We start from the raw sequence: 21,117 nt of genomic DNA, 5'->3' as shown, positions 1-21,117 counted from the left end.
TCAGTTACACCCCTTTCATTTTGAGCCACTCAATTAAAGCCATTACTGAATTATTTACTGCCACAGAACTAAGAACGGTGGTTCATTTCACTAACGGGAGCGAACTAACGCTTAATTTTTCAATAGGACCTATCTGTTTTGATCAATTATCTCGTTGACCTTCTGATTCGATAACCACGGTCTTGTAAAAAGATTTTGCGCTAGTTCTGCAATATAGTTTGATAAATGAGGTTTCCCTCTACACTCTGGATTGTCGAACACATCATTAAATATATTAACCGCTAAATTATTAACGGTAGAGAATGTCGATGAAGAGAATCAATCGAAACAGATAATGGCGGGTTTACATTAGGGAGATCTATAGCTATAGATGGATTTATTCACGTGAAATAGGTGTAAACGAGTGAGAATAAATATGATACACTTATTCGAGGTATATATAACATGAATAAATTCAGCATATGTAAACGCTTGAGAATTTCTCACTGGTGAGAAATCACTAAAGTTGGATGCAGTTCTACTTCAGGTGAATAAATTCACCTAAAATATGAATATATTCATTATGGAAATTCACGCTAGTGTAAATGGTTGATGCGATTTCTATAAATTTCATCATATTTCTTCACATGAATATATCACTAAACCCACCCTAAGACCCAAAATTCCGCTTTGCCTGCCAAAATTGAGTCTAATACAATGTCAACGATCGACTTGACGTCACTTTATTGCCAATATGCGCATAACATCGACGAGCTTGCAGCTCGATCCATATTAAGGTTGAGTTGTTAATGTTTTTAAGTAAACAGAAAACCAATGAAACCCCATTGATCACAAATAACAATATTATTTTATATTTATGCAATTATCATAATCTATTCGGTTATACTAAGTAATTATACTTCCTCCTGTTCTGGGATAGTGAGCAGGAGGGTTTGCGATATCATTCGTATAAAGGCCGTTTTATATTATCCAGCACGTAGCGTTAACGGCACGTACCGACACCGGCAGACAAATACATGATGTATTCATATCATCAGGCATAGCAACTTCTCTGTAGGGACCGACAGCGCAGACGGAGCGGAGAAATGCTACTGATGATTGAACCGATGTCGTACCGAAGAGCGACGATCGCACCCATACCACGAACTTCGACGTTTGATTTGTATGTATGGTGCTACTCGCCCGTGTAGCTCGTGCCCGGCACCGGCAAAATATTCTTTTCGAGAATTTTTTCATGCATTTGCCTGAAACGTGCTGTGTATGTCCGGAGCCGTTCCGCTATATATACGCATGTACATTTGAAACACACGCAATAATATTTGTCTTGCATGAAACGTGCCGTGCCGGTTACGCTACGTGTCTGATAATATAATATTACCTTAAGCCGAATTAGAGCGACTCTACAGCAGCAGCACCTACATAGCTCCGACAATTTTGACGTAGGATTACGTCTTTCGGGAACATATTGGGGTACAAATTGAAAATCGAAAATCGCTCTCATCGTGAAAATTGTCGAATTTCAAACGCTTATTGCTCAGTAATTTAATGATAGATTGATGAAATATTTGCGTCAATCGATTTCGGCACTCCACAACAATTTTTTATATTGAAGAAAATAATATATGTCATGAAACTAACTATCGAACAATTGGAAAATCTCAACCCTGACCCTGAATCTGATTGGACGAAATTGAGAACATACGGAGACAGAGACATCAAAACCAAGCTGCCTGGGGAAAATCGGCATTTCAAATACATGAAAGTAGGGGGAACTTTTGTTCCTACCGAAATGTATTCCCTAACAGAGACATCAAAACCAAGGTGCCCGGGGAATATCGGCATTGCAAATATATGCAAGTCGGATCCATTTTTATATTGCAAGTAAGGTGAGTGATACGATTAATTCTAGCAAATAAAATTTAATTGTGGAAGTTTAATGTTGGTTGTTTCGTGAAATTTCATATCAATGACCGATCGTGTATTGTGAAAAATTTAGCACAAGTGTAAGTGTAAAATTGTATATAGTAGCAGTTGTGTTAAAAATAACTTGATATATGAAACGATTTATTTCAATTTTCATAAATAAAAACCAAGGTGTGTTCCTGCTTGAGAATGGGTCGTTTGGTTTAAGCTGTCTGTTTTCTTGTGTTCATTTTCACTCAAGGAAAGTTTATACGGCGAGAATAATTGTAATAGTGAAGAAATATTAGAAAAAGTGATTTCCTAATGATCTACAAGTAGTATTAGGCAATGTTGGCGATTGACGAGAGAATCACCGAAAGCATCCAACTTTTTTCAGCATGTGAAAAAAACTTCTTCAATCAATGTGTTCGTCTCGCATCATACGATACCACTCAGTGAGTGAGCGAATCCAAACATGTGGTAGACAAGTTCATTCTGTCTCGTAAGTAGAAAGAACAGCAGCTCTGTCGACCAATGATTCACTCTCCGTAAATCGGATTTGTGTGCGGATGAGACAGAGAAGGATCGCCAAGCGATAATTTTCCCGTGATTGTACTCATTTGAACAATTATCATACCGACAGCAAGCGTTTTAAGGGCCAATGCAGCAAATGTCTGTATATTGTGATGCATACCGTACAAATATTTATAAGCAGGGCGGCGATTTTTATTCGATCAGTTGTTTTTGAATGTCCCCTACTTATTCTTTAAATTTATCAGGTGTAATACATATTTTAGATTAATGTGGGTTAATTGTATATGCGATAAAAGATGTTATGATTTGTAAATGCTTGTGGTACAGTAGTTTGCTTCCGAAGAATAGCAGCATAAAGGACATTGGAAAACCGCCAGCAAGTAACTTTTAACGACCAAAATAAACAGGACCACCGGTAACGTAAAGAAGAAAACATCGAATAAAAAAGTCTGGTGCATGAGAAAATACACACAGATATGATATGAAATTGATAGCAAGAATTTTTGACGTAGGACTACGTCTAACCGGAAGATATAGGGGGTGAAATGGAAATCTAGGCACTGAACAAGTAGGAAAAAATGCAAGATTTGGAACGCTTATAACTCGAGCATTTCTCAATAGATCGCAAAGGTTTTTGCATCAATTGATAGGAAATATATCTACGCATCTATCATAACGAATAACATTTCATTTTTCTTGAGATAAATAATTGAATAATTGTGAAATATCAAGCGTTGTCAAAATGCACTATGTGCCCATTTTTGATTGGTCCATTTTGTGCTCCTCAAATCGTACCGACCAAAACGGGCAACCAGCGGCAGCAGCGAAATAGAATGAAGCACGCTTGGAAAGGAAAAAGAAAAAAATGAACGATACATTGGTCGCAGTCTCACACATGCGTAATTCTCGAGCCAGCCAGTCAGCTTAAAAATCCCCGCTCCGCTGCCGTAACGATCATTCTTTGTGTGGACACCGACTGGACAACATCGTTGCTGGACGAGCTGGACGGCGAGGGATCGAGTGCCTTTCTCAAGGCAAGAGGGCGGAGGTGGTAGCGCTGGAGTAGAGTAATAGAGTAGAGTAGAGTTTTCAAAGGGCCTTTCTCAAGGCTGGAGACGAATGAACTGCAAAAGTTTAAAGTCTCTATAATTCAAGACCTTCCTTCCTTCCGTAACGATCATTCTTTGTGTGGACACCGACTGGACAACATCGTTGCTGGACGGGCTGGACGGCGAGGGATCGAGTGCCTTTCTCAAGGCAAGAGGGCGGAGGTGGTAGCGCTGGAGTAGAATAGAGTAGAGTTTTCAAAGGGCCTTTCTCAAGGCTAGAGACGAATGAACTGCAAAAGTTTAAAGTCTCTATAATTCAAGACCTTCCTTCCTTCCGTAACGATCACTCTCATTCAAACCGTACACCACATCGGTTCGCATCACAACACATCAACAAACCAACCCAAGCAGCCATGTCTGGACATGGTAAAGGAGGAAAAATGAAGGGAAAGGCAAAATCCCGCTCGAACCGTGTTTAGTTTCGGCCGCCGAAGTGATCGAGTTAGCTAGCAAAGCTGCTCGCGACGATAAGAAAACCCGCATTCGGAACAGAACACATTTGGTTCGGTGGACATCAAGACAACAGGCAGTTGCAGCGAGTGGCGAGTGGCAAACGCAATCGCAAAACGGCATCAGGTACCAGAAGAAAAAAGTTTGTTCTTTATACTAACTGCGTTGGTGGCAAATCCAGAACAAGGCGGCATCGAGGGCATTCGAAATGGTTTTTTTTCAAAACCACGAGTACTAAGTTGTCTAAATTGGAACCATTCCATAAAACAAGGCGCTTTTCAGGGCCATTAAACCTTCCAAAAAAGAGTTTACGAAATACAGTTCAATGCTTTCTAAAACATTATCCAAAATAATAATAAAACACAAATTGATTTTTTCATAATTTGTTTGCCAGGATCTGATGAGTATGTGAATTTGGCAGTTGTTCTGAGCTTATTGATAGTTGGGGACTTTCCTGATTATTCAATTTTCACCAATTCTTAAATTGTTTCCAGATTGAAAGTACAGCAATTTACAATTAGTTCGACAGTTAGCTAATTGGACGGACATGTAATGCGACTTATTTAGTTGGACATTTTTGTAAACATAGAGATCCAAATTATGACCCCACATTGAAAGTCGACACTGTACCACTGTCATCGCAAATGTTCAATTACAGGTTAAAATCGCCTCCAATGCGACACTGAGTGGCGCTTCGGCACGTCGCATTAAATGTAATTTACTGTACAACATGTCACAAAGCTGGATGGGAAGAAATTTTCCAACTGTGAAAGCTGTGGCGAGTGGCAACAAATCGCTAAACAGGAAGGTTTAGCCGAACAAGATGGGGATATCGAGTGATAACAAAACAATAAACTCTTTAGATTGAAGATAATTTTGTGATCCTGAAAAGGACCCTTTTTAGCCTGCATGTGAATCCAACGAGCGAACAAATCGTAATGAATGTATTTTTTTGCCATCGCTCCCTTTTAACGCTCATTCGTTCGTCTCGTTGGACTCGCCACTCTGGCTGAGTCTGCCGATTTGTCTCTATTCTGTGAGTGTGTACCGCTAGAGTATAAAACACGCGGACCCCAAAAAAATATCTTATTTTCTTTCAAACCGTAAACCCGTGTGGTTGTACGGCATCGGCATCGTGGACGTAACAAAGGAGGACAAGTTAAGGGAAAGGCAAAGTCTCACTCGAACCGTGCAGGTCTCCAGTTCCCTGTTGGTCGCATTCACTGATTGCTCCGCAAGGGTAACTAGGCCGAACGGATTGGTGCCGGAGCACCAATATTCCTAGCAGCGATTATAGAGTTTCGGCCGTAGGAGTGCTCGAGTTGGCTTGCAAAGCTGCTCACGACAATCAGAAAACCCGCATCAAGAACAGAGCAGCTTCGGTTCGGCGCTCATCAAGGCAACAATTAGTTTCAGTGAGTGGCAAAGTGTTTCTCCGGCACGTCGCATTAAATGTAATTTACTGAACAACATGTACAAGCTGGATAGGAAGAAATTTTCCAACTGTGAAAGCTGTGACGAGTGGCAAACGCAATAGCTAAACAGGAAGGTTTAACCGAACAAGATGGGAATATCGAGTGATAACAAAAACACAACACCAAAGGTTCTTTTCAGAACCATCAACATGTTCATAAAGAGTAAACAGTAAACTAATCAATTTTTCAGGTAGATAGGTAGGTATTCACGTAGGAGAAGAAAATAAAACAATATATTTAAAATATATATTTAACAAAAGCTGTTCCGTTTGTATAGTCCTACGTCACTCCGGTTATGTCCCCGACATTACCCACCCGTCTTTTATGTTATCCGGATGGTCAATATTTACCAGTTTTCGCATGGAGTATAGCGTTTCACCAATCGATGGAAAATAAATACGATACAGTAATCTTCCGAATATACATATTTCAGTTTTTGCGGAATGTTTCTTCAGGAAAGAAATGAAGTTCTAATGTAAATCCGAAAGAACTTTTCACACCATCAAATAACGTTACGTTCCAGATTGTATCCATTACTTCTCCCAACAAAACGTTTTTAACCTGTTTTTAATCCTAATATACTCGCGCAAATGGTCTCCCAGACCGACAATCAATAATTTTGTTTTAAAGAGGATGAATTAAATCACTTTAAAAACTGAGTTAAGGCGAAGAACACATATTAATAGATTATCACGTATGCTGCAAGAAATATTGAACAGCTTTTCTTCTGTTAAGAACTTAATAACAGAAAAGGTTACAATTATGATTTTTTGGGGTTATATTGAAATAATTTTAATATAAGTTAAGAAAGAGTAAGTACAGGTCGGACTCGATCATCCGGAGTATTTTGGTTTTGATTTTTTTTGACGTGGGACTACGTCTAACCGGAATATATGGGGGGTAAAATGAAACATAAACACTGAACATGCAGGAAAAAAATGCAAGATTTCGAATGCTTATAACTCGAACATTTTCTACTGGATCGGAAAGATGTTTGCATCAATTGATAGGGAATATTTCTACGCATCTATCACAATTAATAAAATGTTATTTTTCATTAGATAAATAATTGAATAACTTTAAAATGTTTAGCATTATCTAAACGCCCAAACTGCCTCGTTTTGATTGGCCCGCTTTACGGTTTCCCCAACACAGACTTCAAAACCAAGCAGCCTTGGGGTAATCGGAATTGCAAATACATGAAAGTAGGGGGACTTTTGTTCTCTCCGAAATATGTTCCCTAACACAGACTTCAAAACCAAGCAGCGTTGGAGAAATCGACATTGCAAATACATGAAAGTAGGGGGAGCTTTTGTTCCCACCGAAATGTGTTTCCCTAACACAGACTTCAAATCCAAGGAGCTTGGGAAAATTGGCATTGCAAATTCATGCAAGTCGGGGGCATTTTTGTTCCGACTAAAATGTGTTTCCTCAACATAGGCTTCAGAATCAAGGTGTCTAGGGAAATTGGGATTGCAAATTCATGCAGCTCGGGAGTATTCTTGTTCCGACTGAATCTGTTTACCTATAAAGATTTCTAAACCAAGGTGTCTGGGGAAATCGGCATTGCAAATACATGCAAACCGCGAGTACTTTTGTACTCGCTTGCCTTTGTGCAGACTAGAGTGCGTTTCCCTAACACGGTCTCACAACGCAAATATATTAAATTCAATTGAATTCGGAAATTGTTTCATTCAATCAAAAATTTGATCAATACGAACAAATGATTACTAAGCTAAGGTAGTCCCACGTCAACCTTGCGGTTATATCATAGATATAACCCACCCATTTTTTTTGATCGAAAGTTTTGAACAATTTGTTAATATACTTTATAAATATGGTTATTTGAACAAATTTGTACGAAGCTAGATAGAGAAGAGAGCTGGAAAAGGGGTTATTAGCTGGAATTATTATCTATACAACTAGTTTCGATTATCTGCAGTAAATTTATATACGTTGGCAATTCCAAATTTAAATGAATACATCGATTTAATATTTAAATATACCTAATACGATAATTTGATGAAATATGGATATAGTTAGGATGAGCAATGTCTGTTTAGTATGTTTTAATTCGGTTATCAACAGTGCATCATATGATCTTTCGAACAATCATGGATGTAGTAAGGAAAAGGAAAAGTTGGGGTAGGAGTGTTGAGATTGTTGCAAAGAATACAAAATAAGTGATTAATCTTTGAATCAGATAGTTCTTTGATTTATTGGATTCTCAAAAGATGTCTATTTCGCATTTTCATATGTTATGATATTATCGCAGAATAGATTTAATTTAATTTAATTTTTTTCTTGCAAATTATTATTTATTTTGGTTTAAAAATAAATTCACGAGTAACGATGTGCAGAGTGCCAATGAGAATGGTCATCTCAAATTTACGAATGGGACTTCCTGAAAAAAAGATTACCTCGAAAAAATACACTATACAATATTTTAGTTCGTTCAGACTTTACTTACTGTTGTCGTAAAGACGCCAAAGTTTGAGTCATCCGGAAACCACAGAATCACCGTTCATGCGTTCATGCGTTCTTTTACAGCCGACAACGGGATCAATGGAATCATTCGGTACCTCGTACCAAGCCTCGGCCACCCAAAACATAGCATCCCTAATGTTGATTCGCTTAACCATCTCATCGAACTCTCCTTGGCTCCTGGATGCCAAGCTTTTGCTTGTATTTGGACTTGATCATTTGAATAATATTTTGGTTCATGAGCTGTTACAAGGCAATGTTTTTTTCGAATTTCAAAACATTATTCCTCCCCCATGGGGCGCTAGTCAATTTGTGGCTAAGATACTGCATTGTACAAATAAGTCAGTGCAAATCATAGTTATTTTACGTTTACCGAGAGATTTCCTTTTAATTTTCTTATGATTCGATTATCCGGAAAATTCGATTATCCGGAGTGAAAATAAAATCAACATTCCGTTTAATCTCTAGTCGAGAGTGAGCAGTCTGAGAAACTGATCATCCATTGCAGACCATTGGACAAAACGATTTCTTCAAAGATTTGGTGTTTTTGCGAAAGCCATCAAAGTCCAGCGCGGATACAACCAGGTTACAAAACTAGAGGGACGAGATCTAGCTTCATGAGGATGCATCGTATGCCTTTTCGAAATTTACAACAAATCAGTCTAGCCAGCAAGTAATCAACTACCCATCCCCTCTTGGATGATGCCTTCTTCTTCTTCTTCAATGGCACTAACGTTCCTAGAGGAACTTCGCCGTCTCAACGTAGTATTACTTGCGTCATTTTTATTAGTACTTAGTTGAGATTTCTATGCCAAATAACACGCCTTGAATGCATTCTGAGTGGCAAGCTCTAGAATACGCGTGATCACAGTGCAAGTCGGAGGAAATTTCTTTGACGAAAAATTCCCCCGACCAGAACGGGAATCGAACCCGAAAACCCGGCATGTTAGTTATGACGCTAACCACTCGGCCAAGGGAGCACTTGGATGATGCCTACACACGCTATTAATGATTTTTTTCACACGCTACCAATGATAAATCATTGATTTTTGATACAAGTTATCTCAAAAGCTTATTTCAATAAGTGCGATCGTTTGCCCCATAGGCTGCGAACTTGTGCCTCCACTATTGGACAAAAATCCGCTTTTGACAATTTGTATTATAATAAATATTGGACAAGCAAAACTCGAAGCATTTATAGATGATGATGATGTTGGATTAAAGAGGCTTTAAACTTTTCAGTTCATTCGCCTCTATTTTATAGATTGCGGTTATATATAGTTACTGTTTAGTAAGCAAACTGAACCCTATTGGCTTTCTTTTTAAAAGTTATTAGACCACAACTGTTAGGTGCGCACCTGCGAGCATTAGCACATCGAAAAGTTATATTTTCATCGCATCGCATTTTTGCCTTGCGATTCAATTCTTTTCTGAGAGCGACACCACTCTATCACAAAGCGATTCGATCCAAAGCTCCGAGGCTAAGCACCCAATCGGATCAGGAAACGAAAGTAAAGCGACGGCAGAAACTAACGAACGAATCATAAAATGATATAAGCAAGCATCGATGAACACGCGCACAAATACCAAACGATGACTCTCACGCTGTGTTCATTCAGTGTTTTCGTTGACGCGTCATTTTTCTGTTTCATGAGTGATTTAAAACATATTATTGTGTGCGTTGAATGAATCAAATAAGAGAATTGAACAAGCGCTCGTTGATACGATTGGAACCATCCATGGTATTAGGTATTGTTAGTCCAATTGAAATTCGAATTGGTTTGAATAAACACTCAGAAAGTAAAAATTATAAAAGAAAATTGTCTTTTCGATTTCAAATATGTATTCTCTATAACATGTTTTTACAGATGAGAAAAATTGATAATTGTGTTCGGTCTTGGTAATTATCTTATATTACATTGGTGAGTTTTTTTTCTTTACTTCATCAATTCATAACACAGGAGGTTTCTCGTCTAAGATAACAGGGCGGTTTTCATCATATCTCGTTCCACTTCGGTATCTTTTATCTGATACGCACCATCCAACGACTGTTTACCATCCTTCTGTCATCATCGCTTGGTAAGTACTGGTGGTGAACAAACAATACACAACAACCCAACAAAACAGCCCTTTTCAGGGCCACCAAATCATTACCAATGAGTTTAACTATGTAATTCTTCAAAAGTATCCAAAATCAACAAATAGCCTAACGGAATCCTATGTCAACTATGCGGTCGTGTCTTGGACACAACCCTCCTGTGACTTTTATTAGTTTCAGCAAGTCTTGAGTCGTCATCCATATTTTGCCTCTGTTCAGATCAATCGGCTTCTGAAATTAAATTGAAGAACAATGATTATATTGAACAAGTATAAATTAGAACTGTTCATACTTGCACAATTCGAGTCTCGATTATTTCTTCGTTGTATCTCGAATGATAGCTCAGAGAGAGATGCAAAAAGCAACTGCTGCTATGATAGTGTTTCGCTCAGTACACGCAGCTAGTGATCCCCGATAATCGTTCGATTAATCGATTAATCGAATACTTCCTACAGAAATCGATTATTAATCGAACGAATACTGCATAACCAATAATCGAAGCGAACGAATAATTTACGTCGATTAATCGATCCAAACGCAGAGAGGAAAAAACGTACGGCTGCTGCAGTTTTGTCCTGAAAATCAATCATTATCTTTGACGCTCCCTTAAGTTCATAAACGTAGCTCAATGCCGTCAACGCGAATTGAGCTTCGTTTACGATTTTAGGGGAGCGTAAAGATAATAATTGATTTTCAGGCGGAATGAACATATTTTTGATTCCACATGGTTTTCTAGCAAATGAGGTTTAGGTATTAGTCTAACTAATTATTTCTCTCAGTGTTGCGATTAATCGATTAATCGATTATTTGGGTCGATTAATCGTATCGAATAACAAACTGCTGAAAACTATTCGATTAGCTGATGAACGATTAATTTCAAAAATCGGGGATCACTACACGCAGCATTTGAGGTGTTCGGTCAATTGACGAGAGTTCATCGTTTTCATTGTGGGTCTTATTGAAAAGTTAAGCGTGAATTGCTCTTCGAATGCAAATAAATATTTAATGATGAATTACAGTGGACCCTAACCTCCTTGTGGCGTCTAAAATCGAGGGGGCGAAGCTGGATGGAACGGGAACTTGCTAAGACCGAAACAGAGTGTTGAATTCTGTTTCGGGTTTATAATAGAAACTCGACTTTTGATCTGAGCACTCGAGTATAAATGACTTCTCATTTTATTATCGCTTCGTTCAGACCTTAGTCTGCGTTTATGGGATTTCACCATAACTGTGTTGGTGACCGTTAAACAGAATATACACACTAATTACAATTTATACATTATACCAGTCAAGGTATATATACAATAATTACGAACACTTCAGAGAGAAAGAACTGTAGACTAGACGCGTCAATCGTAGACTTGAGATCTAATTGGATTGAACGAATCTTGCTAGAGCCCTTGGTTGTTTTCTCAAGTTCCCAAAGAGGTTTCGTAACGTTCTAAGTCGTTTACTCTTAAAAATGCAAGTGTCCAACCGGACACCACAAATGCAAGAGAGTTTATTAGTCAAATTTCAGCTCATATATTCAGACTTAACCTAACCTACCGATAACCAATATCGCGTACTCTTGCTAGCGTTTTCCACCGCAAACATAAAGCAGGAAAGAACTATTCCTTGTTTATTCTTTTTATTACCAGACCTCCCGTCTGTGAGCGATAAACGTCCGGCTCCGTTTTGTTTTCTCTATTATAGTGACTTTTAACACTTTTGGCTGGTTCGTCACTTTACTTCCACTTTTTTTTTGGAAGAATGTCGGGAGTGAGAATTGAACTCGTGACCTTAGCGTGAGAGGTACGAATGTTACCACTACATCAGATCGCCTCCCGATCAGCTCCATCTAATATAAATTCTTCCAATGCTGTACTTAGCGCGTGGGAACAGATGGGCGATAAGTACCCATGCGCAGCATATTTATTTTCTCTTTCTCTTTGTTTTCAGGAACATAAACAATTACATCTATGCTGTGTGACAGCGATTTCCTGCGCTGTTATGGTTTTCTACTTGCCTTCGGGATCTTAAATTTTTGCTCTATTTATGGTTTTTCACGCTTCGTTGTAGATTTCCTATCTTTAGTCCTGGAGTCGTTTATCGCATACAAATGAGCTTGGTGTCAATTATTCAAATAAGTGCTTCCTTTTGAGGTCATATACCTCCGCTGTACACAGCACATGTGGGAAATTCTATTTACATCTTTTCCAATTTCGAGGGCATGAACCTTTGCGATGTGAGCCATATGAGTATCACTTGATATGTCTCCTACCGGCCCTGATATGAACTTTCTATCCGTGACACTCATAAAGCCAAACTATCTCACTCGTTCCACCCTAGTTCTAAACCCTAGTCCTAGTCCTGAAGTCAGCGTTATTTTTTGTCACCATCGCCGTAAGCTGATAGTACTCTTTTCCCACCGATGAGAGTCAAACAGAAGAACATGATTGCGCGGCTAGGAGCGAAAAGATATACTAAAAACATCCTTCTGCACTGTCATGATTCGACCGCTAATTGTAGATATCTGAAAAAATAGAAGCAATTATGAGAAATTATTATAATGGACATCTTGAAAATTACCTAGCTACAGTAAAGCTCTTCTTCTTCTTGGGTGGCTCTAACGTTCCCAGTGGAACTTTTGCCTTCTCAACGTAGGTATAACTTGCGTCTTTTTTATTAGTAGTACTTAGTTTAGATTTCTATGCCGAAAAACACGCATACATTAGTTCTGAAGTGGCAAGCTCTAGAATACGCGTGTGCAAGTCGGAAGAAATTTCTTTGATGAAAAATCTGCCGGCCAGATCGGGAATCGAACCCGAACCCCAGGCATGATAATGTGGGACGCTAACCACTCGGCCACGGGAGGACAGTAGCTACAGTAAAGCGCGAGCAGCTATTTTGCCAACGAATACATTTGTCACCAAAAGATACGATTTGTTTTGTAAACAAATTTGTTTTTTCACGAGCAATGGCCGGACATCAATTTTGACATTGCGGTCCACCTATAGTAAAACGCCTTGCTCGTAACTATTCTTATTTTGAATTTTTTTTTTCGTTTAATCCTTGTCGTATTGTTAAAAGAATAAAAAAAAACAAAAAATGGAAAATAAATAGTGAAGGTATTCTTTGTGTTATTTGTTATTAAAACGTTCGAAATTCGTGCCTCTGCACTAGAATATCCCCTTATATCATGGACAGACATACAGCTGTACTAGCGTTGTACGTGTACAGCGTTGTACAGGTACCATCGTACCATGACAGACATACTTTGGTTGTACATTGTACCGTACGTCAAACTGACAATCAGAAAATTTTCCAATTTTCACCACATATTTCAATGAAAAAGGTTTTTATTTAGTGTCTATACTATCAAACACAACAAACAAGTTTCCAATCTGAGTTATTAGCTCAAGAGAAAGTCAATAAAAAGGACGTTTACCAAGTGTTTTGATTCGATTTGTTCATGCTACCCACCACTAACCGTCTATGGCGCTGCGCACAGTACAACTGTAGCCATGTACAGTGGTAAAACATCTCGGTACCGATACAGCGATTGTACCGAGTTGCTTGCATGGTTCTAGCGCTGTACATAGTGACAGACATACAATTTTCGAAGTACAGCGCAAGTACAGTTGTATGTCTGTCATAAGTATTATACTTATGACAGACATACAACTGTACTAGCATTGTACTTCGAAAATTGTATGTCTGTCACCATGTACAGCGCTAGAACCAAGGCGGTATAATAAGGTGGAACGTTATGTCAGAATTGCTGTTCAGCCATTACTTGAGTTCGAATTGTCAGCGGCCAAATAAACGGCTAGAGTTTCCGAGAAAGAGGATTACAAATGCCATGCAATCGAGGAGTACATACCGCTATGTATTTGCATGTTTACGCTGTTGGTATCATTGTTGTGTTTCGGTGACTGCTGCAAGATATTGTCTTCATTGCTGTTTTACGGGACTTGAGGGTTGTTGCCGTTGCTGCTGGGATTGGTAATTCAGCGATTGTGGGAGCTGTGCTAGTGGGTATATGAAACCGGCGGGCTTGTACCGTACTGCTCTTAGTTCCATTCGCTTTGATCACTTTAGTCGTTGACGACCCATTACGATTGAGTGAGCGCAGCGGTACGCTGCGGATATCCAGGCATGTCGTTTCCCGGCGACTGCTGCTTCAGCTAGAGACTCAACTGATCGTACGGGTTGTGGGCACAATAGCTAGTTCGATTGAAACCGGCCCAGCGTAGGTAATTGTGTGCAGGAAACGCTATGTAGCATACAAATTGGACCTGGTTTGTTTATAAACAAAAATAGTCGCTGTCATTTTTCATCCCCTCTCGCATCTTCCATGCCTAATCCTCAGACTGTCGAAAACGAACCACCTGGCAATTCCAGCTCCTTGGCTAGAACCATGCAAGCAACTCAGTACAATCGCTGTACCTGTACCGACCTATTTTATACCATGGACAGACATACAACTGTACTAGCGCTGTACGTGTACAGCGTTGTACAGGTACCACGATAGCATGACACACATACTTTGGTTGTACATTGTACCGCATGTCAGACTGACAATCAGAAGTTTGAAGTTATTGCATTGTATTTTCACCAATATTTCAATGAAAAAGGTTTTTATTTAGCGTCTAAACTATCAAACACAACAAATATGTTTCCAATCTGAGTTATTAACTCAAGAGAAAGTCAATGAAAAGATTGTATACCAAATGTTTTGATTCGTTTTGTTCATGCTACCCACCACTAATCGTCTATGGCGCTGCGCACAGTACAACTGTAGCCATGTACAGCGGTAAAATAGGTCGGTACAGGTACAGCGATTGTACCGAGTTGCTTGCATGGTTCTAGCGCTGTACATGGTGACAGACATACAATTTTCGAAGTACAACGCAAGTACAGCTGTATGTCTGTCATAAGTATTACCGCTGTACATGGCTACAGTTGTACTGTGCGCAGCCCCATAGACGGTTAGTGGTGGGTAGCATGAACAATCGAATCAAAACACTTGGCAAACATTCTTTTCACTGACTTTCTCTTGAGTTAATAACTCAGATTGGAAACATATTTGTTGTGTTTGATAGTTTAGACGCTAAATAGAACACATGTTTCATTGAAATATGTGGTGAAAATTGGAAAAATTCTGATTGTCAGTTTGACATACGGTACAATGTACAACCAACCAGTATGTCTGTCATTGTACGATAGTACCTGTACAACGCTGTACTTTTACAGCGCAAGTACAGCTGTATGTCTGTCCCTGGTATTAAACGGCCTCACAACTGTTTAATCGAATTGGCCCACCAGTGTTCTGCAAGCCATTATTCATATGTTTATCCATTTCAAACAATAATACGTCACCCGCTGGGCATGAAATTTGAAGCAAATGAAAACATGGCGCCTTGAAAGATTAACAGAAGTTGCATTCTAGATAAAATTATCGTAATTTTATTGTTTCCATCCAAAATGAAAGAAGCCTGTTGCAAATGTAACTTACCGAAGGAAACCACAAACCCTCCTGCTGGGTCCGGGTAAATATTTTGAATTTCACGAATTTTTTCAGAGACCATTAACCAATCATTCTACTTATGCTGGAATTTGTACAGATCAGCATCATTCCGATACATTTGTCGATTATGTCTTATGCGGGCTGAAGACACTGAACCAATATTCATTCACCCTGGAGATAATACAATGGCTTATAAAATTTTTGCATGCACCGGCGTACAAGTAAGTAATGCTGACATACTTTCTCAAGTATTTGTTTACAAATAAAGAGAAGTGAAGCCAAATTAATATATTGTCTAATACTCATTATGCGACTGATTTTTAGGTCGATGAGAATGCGGCGATAGGACCCACATCAATCTGTGTTTCATGTAAAACATCTATATATAGAAGTTATCAATTTCTGGAAATGTGTCAGCGTAACAATAAGATCATACAAAATCTGTTGAACAATCATGAAAAATCGCTTCCTGAGCATGAACCAATTCGTTTAGTTATTCGCACCGTCCCTGGACAAACAGATCCAAGTCCAGCTAACAAAAGGAAACGCGCAAACTCGCGCAGAAAATCGACACGAAGCATGATGGAGGCTTCAACGAGCGAAAGTGATATATCGTGGAGTGATTTCGATGAACAATGTGATGAAGATGCGGACGAAAATATTCCAGTTCGACAAGCTGCTTATGAAACAGACACCCAAGAGTCACCGCAAAATCGAGGACCAAGTATTGGGGAAAGCAAAGTTCCTTCTTTAATAATTCCTCTCGCTCGTTTGAATAAAGATTCATCGATAAGAAACTCAAATGGACGGATATCTCGCACTTCCACCGTTGGTTCTATCGATGATAGTAATCTATTTCAATGTGGATTTTGCGATGTGTCATTCCCTTATCGTATTCAAATAAGACAACACATCGATCTCTACCATTCTGAGCAGAAACATGAATTAGAGTGTAAGTTTTGCACAAAAACATTTCTCACAGCAGAAGAACTGAGCGAACATTACAGACATAAACACGCGAAACCTGAAACGTATGAGTGTAAACGGTGTCAACGATTCTTTACCTCATTCAATGGACTTCAACAGCACTACAAATCATTGATGCATAGGGCGGCCTGTGGGGAGGCTGTCTATCCACGAAGACGAACATCTTGCCATAGCTTCACCAGCCCGGCACGAACACCATCGATAAACTCTGATTATGGCAGTGATTATCCGTCAAGTGGCAGTCGGCCAAGGCGGAAATCAACTCAATCTAGGAGTTTCATCGAGGATGAATTTGATCCTTTCGAGTATGTGTGCTATGACGAAATACCCACATATAAATGTGACTATTGTGATGCATGTTTTGATGATAAACAAAGTCTTGCAAAGCACACCGATGTTCGTCCTTGTCGAGTAGAGCTAGAACCACTCAATCTCGATCTGCTACTTGAGAAAATAGACTTGGATGAATTACTTAGGCCACTGAACAATAACAGCTCGGATGTAATTGTTGTGGAGCCAACGATAGAAATTGTTGACCTCACGTAACATTCATGAATCGCTTCTATAGAAAAATGCAATAAGTGTTCAAATGAAAAATGCAAGTGATTGATTAGCAGAACGAAAAACCAAATTATAATTTTTTTTGCGCAAATGCTAGCTGGATGCTTAGTAGAGTACATTAGATTCCAATAAGACATTTTATATTTACAAATTTAAGCAACGTTATGAATAAGTATATTTCCCACAGAATTTTAATTATAAAAATTTTTATTGAAATGACAGAAACAAAATAAAAAATTATTTGATAATCCCCTATGAAATATTTTCACCAAATGTGCTTTGACAAAAGATGGGTAACTCATCCGAAATAGGGAATCCCCTAGATGAAAGAAAACCCCATTTTTATACCTTTGCTTTTGTTCCCATATCCATAGTCATATATTTTTAATACGGCACATCCTCTTGAAGCTATATGGAACCTATGTTTATTTAGGACACAAGCGTAATCTGCGCTATTGGTTGGCGTCTGTTGGTATCTTTATGATATAAATACAGATAATGAGATCTTGTAGATACGAGACTATAGCGTTTAGAAATCAAATAAGAAATTCAAATTCATCGCATTAACATCAAAGATTTAAGAATTCAAAATAAAAGCGATGCTCAAATAAGTCCAGAGGAAGAGAGATATCACATATATTTGTAGATACAGGCAGATTATGTAGATCATGAATGACTCATGATAACTGGAGTACTATTTTCAGTTTATACTTTTCAAACCACAATTTATTAGCTACCCGCTTTATAACTTTTCAGAAACAACATTCAGCATTTATCGTATGAGTAAGCATTGGCAGAGGCAATGGAGCTGCACCGATTTAAACTACCCGTTTACATTTATGATACCATCGTTATCGAAGAAAAAAAAATCTCCATCCTTCTCGTCTCCCATCTTGGCAGCAAGATGACCGAGATAATCGAGATGTAGATATGAAATAAATGCAAATGTAATTATGTAGTTTGCAGATTTAGAAATAATTCGAGGGGTTGTATCCGAGACACGACCGCTTAGGACGTAGGACTACGCAACCTTTTTTTTTTTTTTTTTTAATTTGTTGGTTTATCATTTCGAACATCATTTGTGAATACGTCGAAAGTTCATAAATAACTCTTTAGTAAAAAGTTCCGGAGACCCTGAAAAGGTTAAATGACTTGTGTAGTTTCGTAGAATTGTTGTCGCAATTTGTTTCTTTAAATCAATGCACGCATTGCACTGAGTATTTAACGAGTCATCTTCCGTGCATCGCCATTCAACAAGCATCAAACACGCGTCATCAAAAACACAGATGCATACATTTGCAGCGATAAACTTCAAGTGAAATAGTCACTAGCGTTCATACACTGAGAGGAATAATTAGTAAATATGACAAATTTTTTGGTTAATATTACACTGAGAGAAATCTTTAGTAAATATGACCAATTTTTTGGTACATGTTACCAATTCTTTAGTGATTTTCGACCCTACTAATCATTGGTACATTTTACGAAAAACAATTGGTAGGCAAATATGTCAAGCAAAAATTACGATTTGTTATACCGATATTGGATCAATATTGGTCGAACAAAAGCGATTCGTCGGTTTAATAATGACAGATTTATTGGTCCACGGATTCAAATTTATATTTAATGAAAACAAAATACTTACCTCCGAATTCCAAATTGCACATAAGCAATTATACTGTTGTCCAGCTGTTGTCTAGCAAATCTCCTCGGAGTCAGATTTATCCATCCCAGCTGTACGCCGCTTCCTGAGGGGTTAAAATAGTGAAAGAATTGTGTCTTTCGGTACTCCCTTGTGTGGTGTTTTCGCTAGAGTACTTCTGTAGAAATGGAGAAGTGGCGGATTTTAGCAAAAGAGGCTTGTTTATAATTGTATCATGAACCTGTTTACCTGAAAAATTCGATCGCGAGGAAGTGCTGTTGGTGAAATCCTTACGAACAAGCGGAGCACGGATTTTATTTTTGTTGATTAATTTTAGTTTTTCCACTCGTTGATTTTCGTTACTGTTACGCTGCTCCAACGTGCCATATAATATGTAAATAAATTGTTATCTACGCTTAGAAGCTGAAAAAAGATATTTAGATATAGTGAATCAGAGCAAAAACAAAACGTTTACCTCCAAATCGCTTCGCTTCTAGTAGAAAAAAGGCGACTGCACACACATTTGCTAGGCATGAAAACACACAAGGTTACAAATGCTATGTAGTAAAATATACGAATCTTTGGTAGGAATGTACTTTGCATCTGACATCAGTTTTACCGAAGATTGGTAATATGTACAAAAAATGTGTACATTTTACCAATGTTTCAACTACTAAAGATTTGGTAGCTGCATTTACTAAAGTTTTTCTCCAGTGTACCAATTCACTAGTCATTTTCTACCGTACTAATCATTGGTACATTTTACGAGAGAAAAATGGTAAACACACATGTCAAGTAATATTGTGGTTTGTGGAACAATGTTGGTTCAAAATCGACTCAACGAAAGCGTTTCGTCGATTCGATAATGGCTGTTTTGTTGGCACAATATCAGAGAAATTTTTTTTGGGATAAACATCAGGGATGAAGACGATATTTTTGATTTTTGTTTTATAAATTAATTATTAATTTAAATGCTGTGTATAATTACAAATCATTCTATAAACATTAATAATAATAACAATACATTATAAAGAAATTATTTAACATCATTCCCAACGCTCGAATCTCTCGATTACTCTATCAAGTTCCTGTTTCTTTTCCTGCTCTATCACAATGTTTTCGTCAATTCCTGTTCATCACAAACGAATCCCTTCAAGATATCGTTTATTTTCGCTTGTCACTCGTTAACTCGTGCGCAGTTTTCCTGGCATTGGTTAACCTGCCCTTGAATGGTCTCTTCAACCTATCCTCCACTGCGTAAACTAACAAAGGCTTTATGTGCTCCTGAATGATGGTTCAAATGCCTTGACACGACAAACGATTCTATAACAACAATATAAAAAACCAATAGCTATTTGTGAAAAGCATAACTACATTGGCGGAATTTTAATTGGAAGCGATTGGTATCCATGGGAACATATACGGGGGATAACCGCTCCCGTTACCACTGTAACCAAACATTACAGATGGATGAGGCGAAAATTGCTGTTTTGGGAAGAGACAGCTTATCAGCAATCGTTTTTTTCTGAATCATGGGGAGGTGCATAGATGAAAAAGAGAAATACAAATATGTTAATGAGAAATAATTAACACAAAATATACATGTTTACCTGATATTTGAAAGATAGTTTTATCATAGAAACATTTATTGTCCCCTGAATACTCCATATGTCAAATTCGGTTCCGATTGCTCGAGTTATGCAGAAATTTGTGTTTCATTCGTATATAATTACAAATCATTCTATAAACATTAATAATAATAACAATACATTATAAAGAAATTATTTAACATCATTCCCAACGCTCGAATCTCTCGATTACTCTATCAAGTTCCTGTTTCTTTTCCTGCTCTATCACAATGTTTTCGTCAATTCCTGTTCATCACAAACGAATCCCTTCAAGATATCGTTTATTTTCGCTTGTCACTCGTTAACTCGTGCGCAGTTTTCCTGGCATTGGTTAACCTGCCCTTGAATGGTCTCTTCAACCTATCCTCCACTGCGTAAACTAACAAAGGCTTTATGTGCTCCTGAATGATGGTTCAAATGCCTTGACACGACAAACGATTCTATAACAACAATATAAAAAACCAATAGCTATTTGTGAAAAGCATAACTACATTGGCGGAATTTTAATTGGAAGCGATTGGTATCCATGGGAACATATACGGGGGATAACCGCTCCCGTTACCACTGTAACCAACCATTACAGATGGATGAGGCGAAAATTGCTGTTTTGGGAAGAGACAGCTTATCAGCAATCGTTTTTTTCTGAATCATGGGGAGGTGCATAGATGAAAAAGAGAAATACAAATATGTTAATGAGAAATAATTAACACAAAATATACATGTTTACCTGATATT

General features: G+C 38.2%; 1 protein-coding gene across 1 annotated transcript; it reads left to right on the top strand.

The window, feature by feature from the left end:
• Window positions 1-15,426: 15,426 nt before the first annotated feature.
• LOC129777219 (GDNF-inducible zinc finger protein 1-like) lies at window positions 15,427-17,359 on the top strand. The gene is made up of 3 exons (XM_055783367.1): window positions 15,427-15,586; window positions 15,662-15,785; window positions 15,889-17,359. Exons 1-3 carry the CDS (start codon window positions 15,522-15,524, stop codon window positions 17,095-17,097), a joined length of 1,398 nt encoding a protein of 465 aa, XP_055639342.1. The 5' UTR covers window positions 15,427-15,521; the 3' UTR covers window positions 17,098-17,359.
• Window positions 17,360-21,117: the final 3,758 nt, after the last annotated feature.

The sequence above is a fragment of the Toxorhynchites rutilus genome, chromosome 3 (assembly GCF_029784135.1).
Source record: "Toxorhynchites rutilus septentrionalis strain SRP chromosome 3, ASM2978413v1, whole genome shotgun sequence".
Lineage (NCBI taxonomy): Eukaryota > Metazoa > Arthropoda > Insecta > Diptera > Culicidae > Toxorhynchites > Toxorhynchites rutilus.
This window is presented reverse-complemented; position numbering and strand designations above follow the sequence as displayed.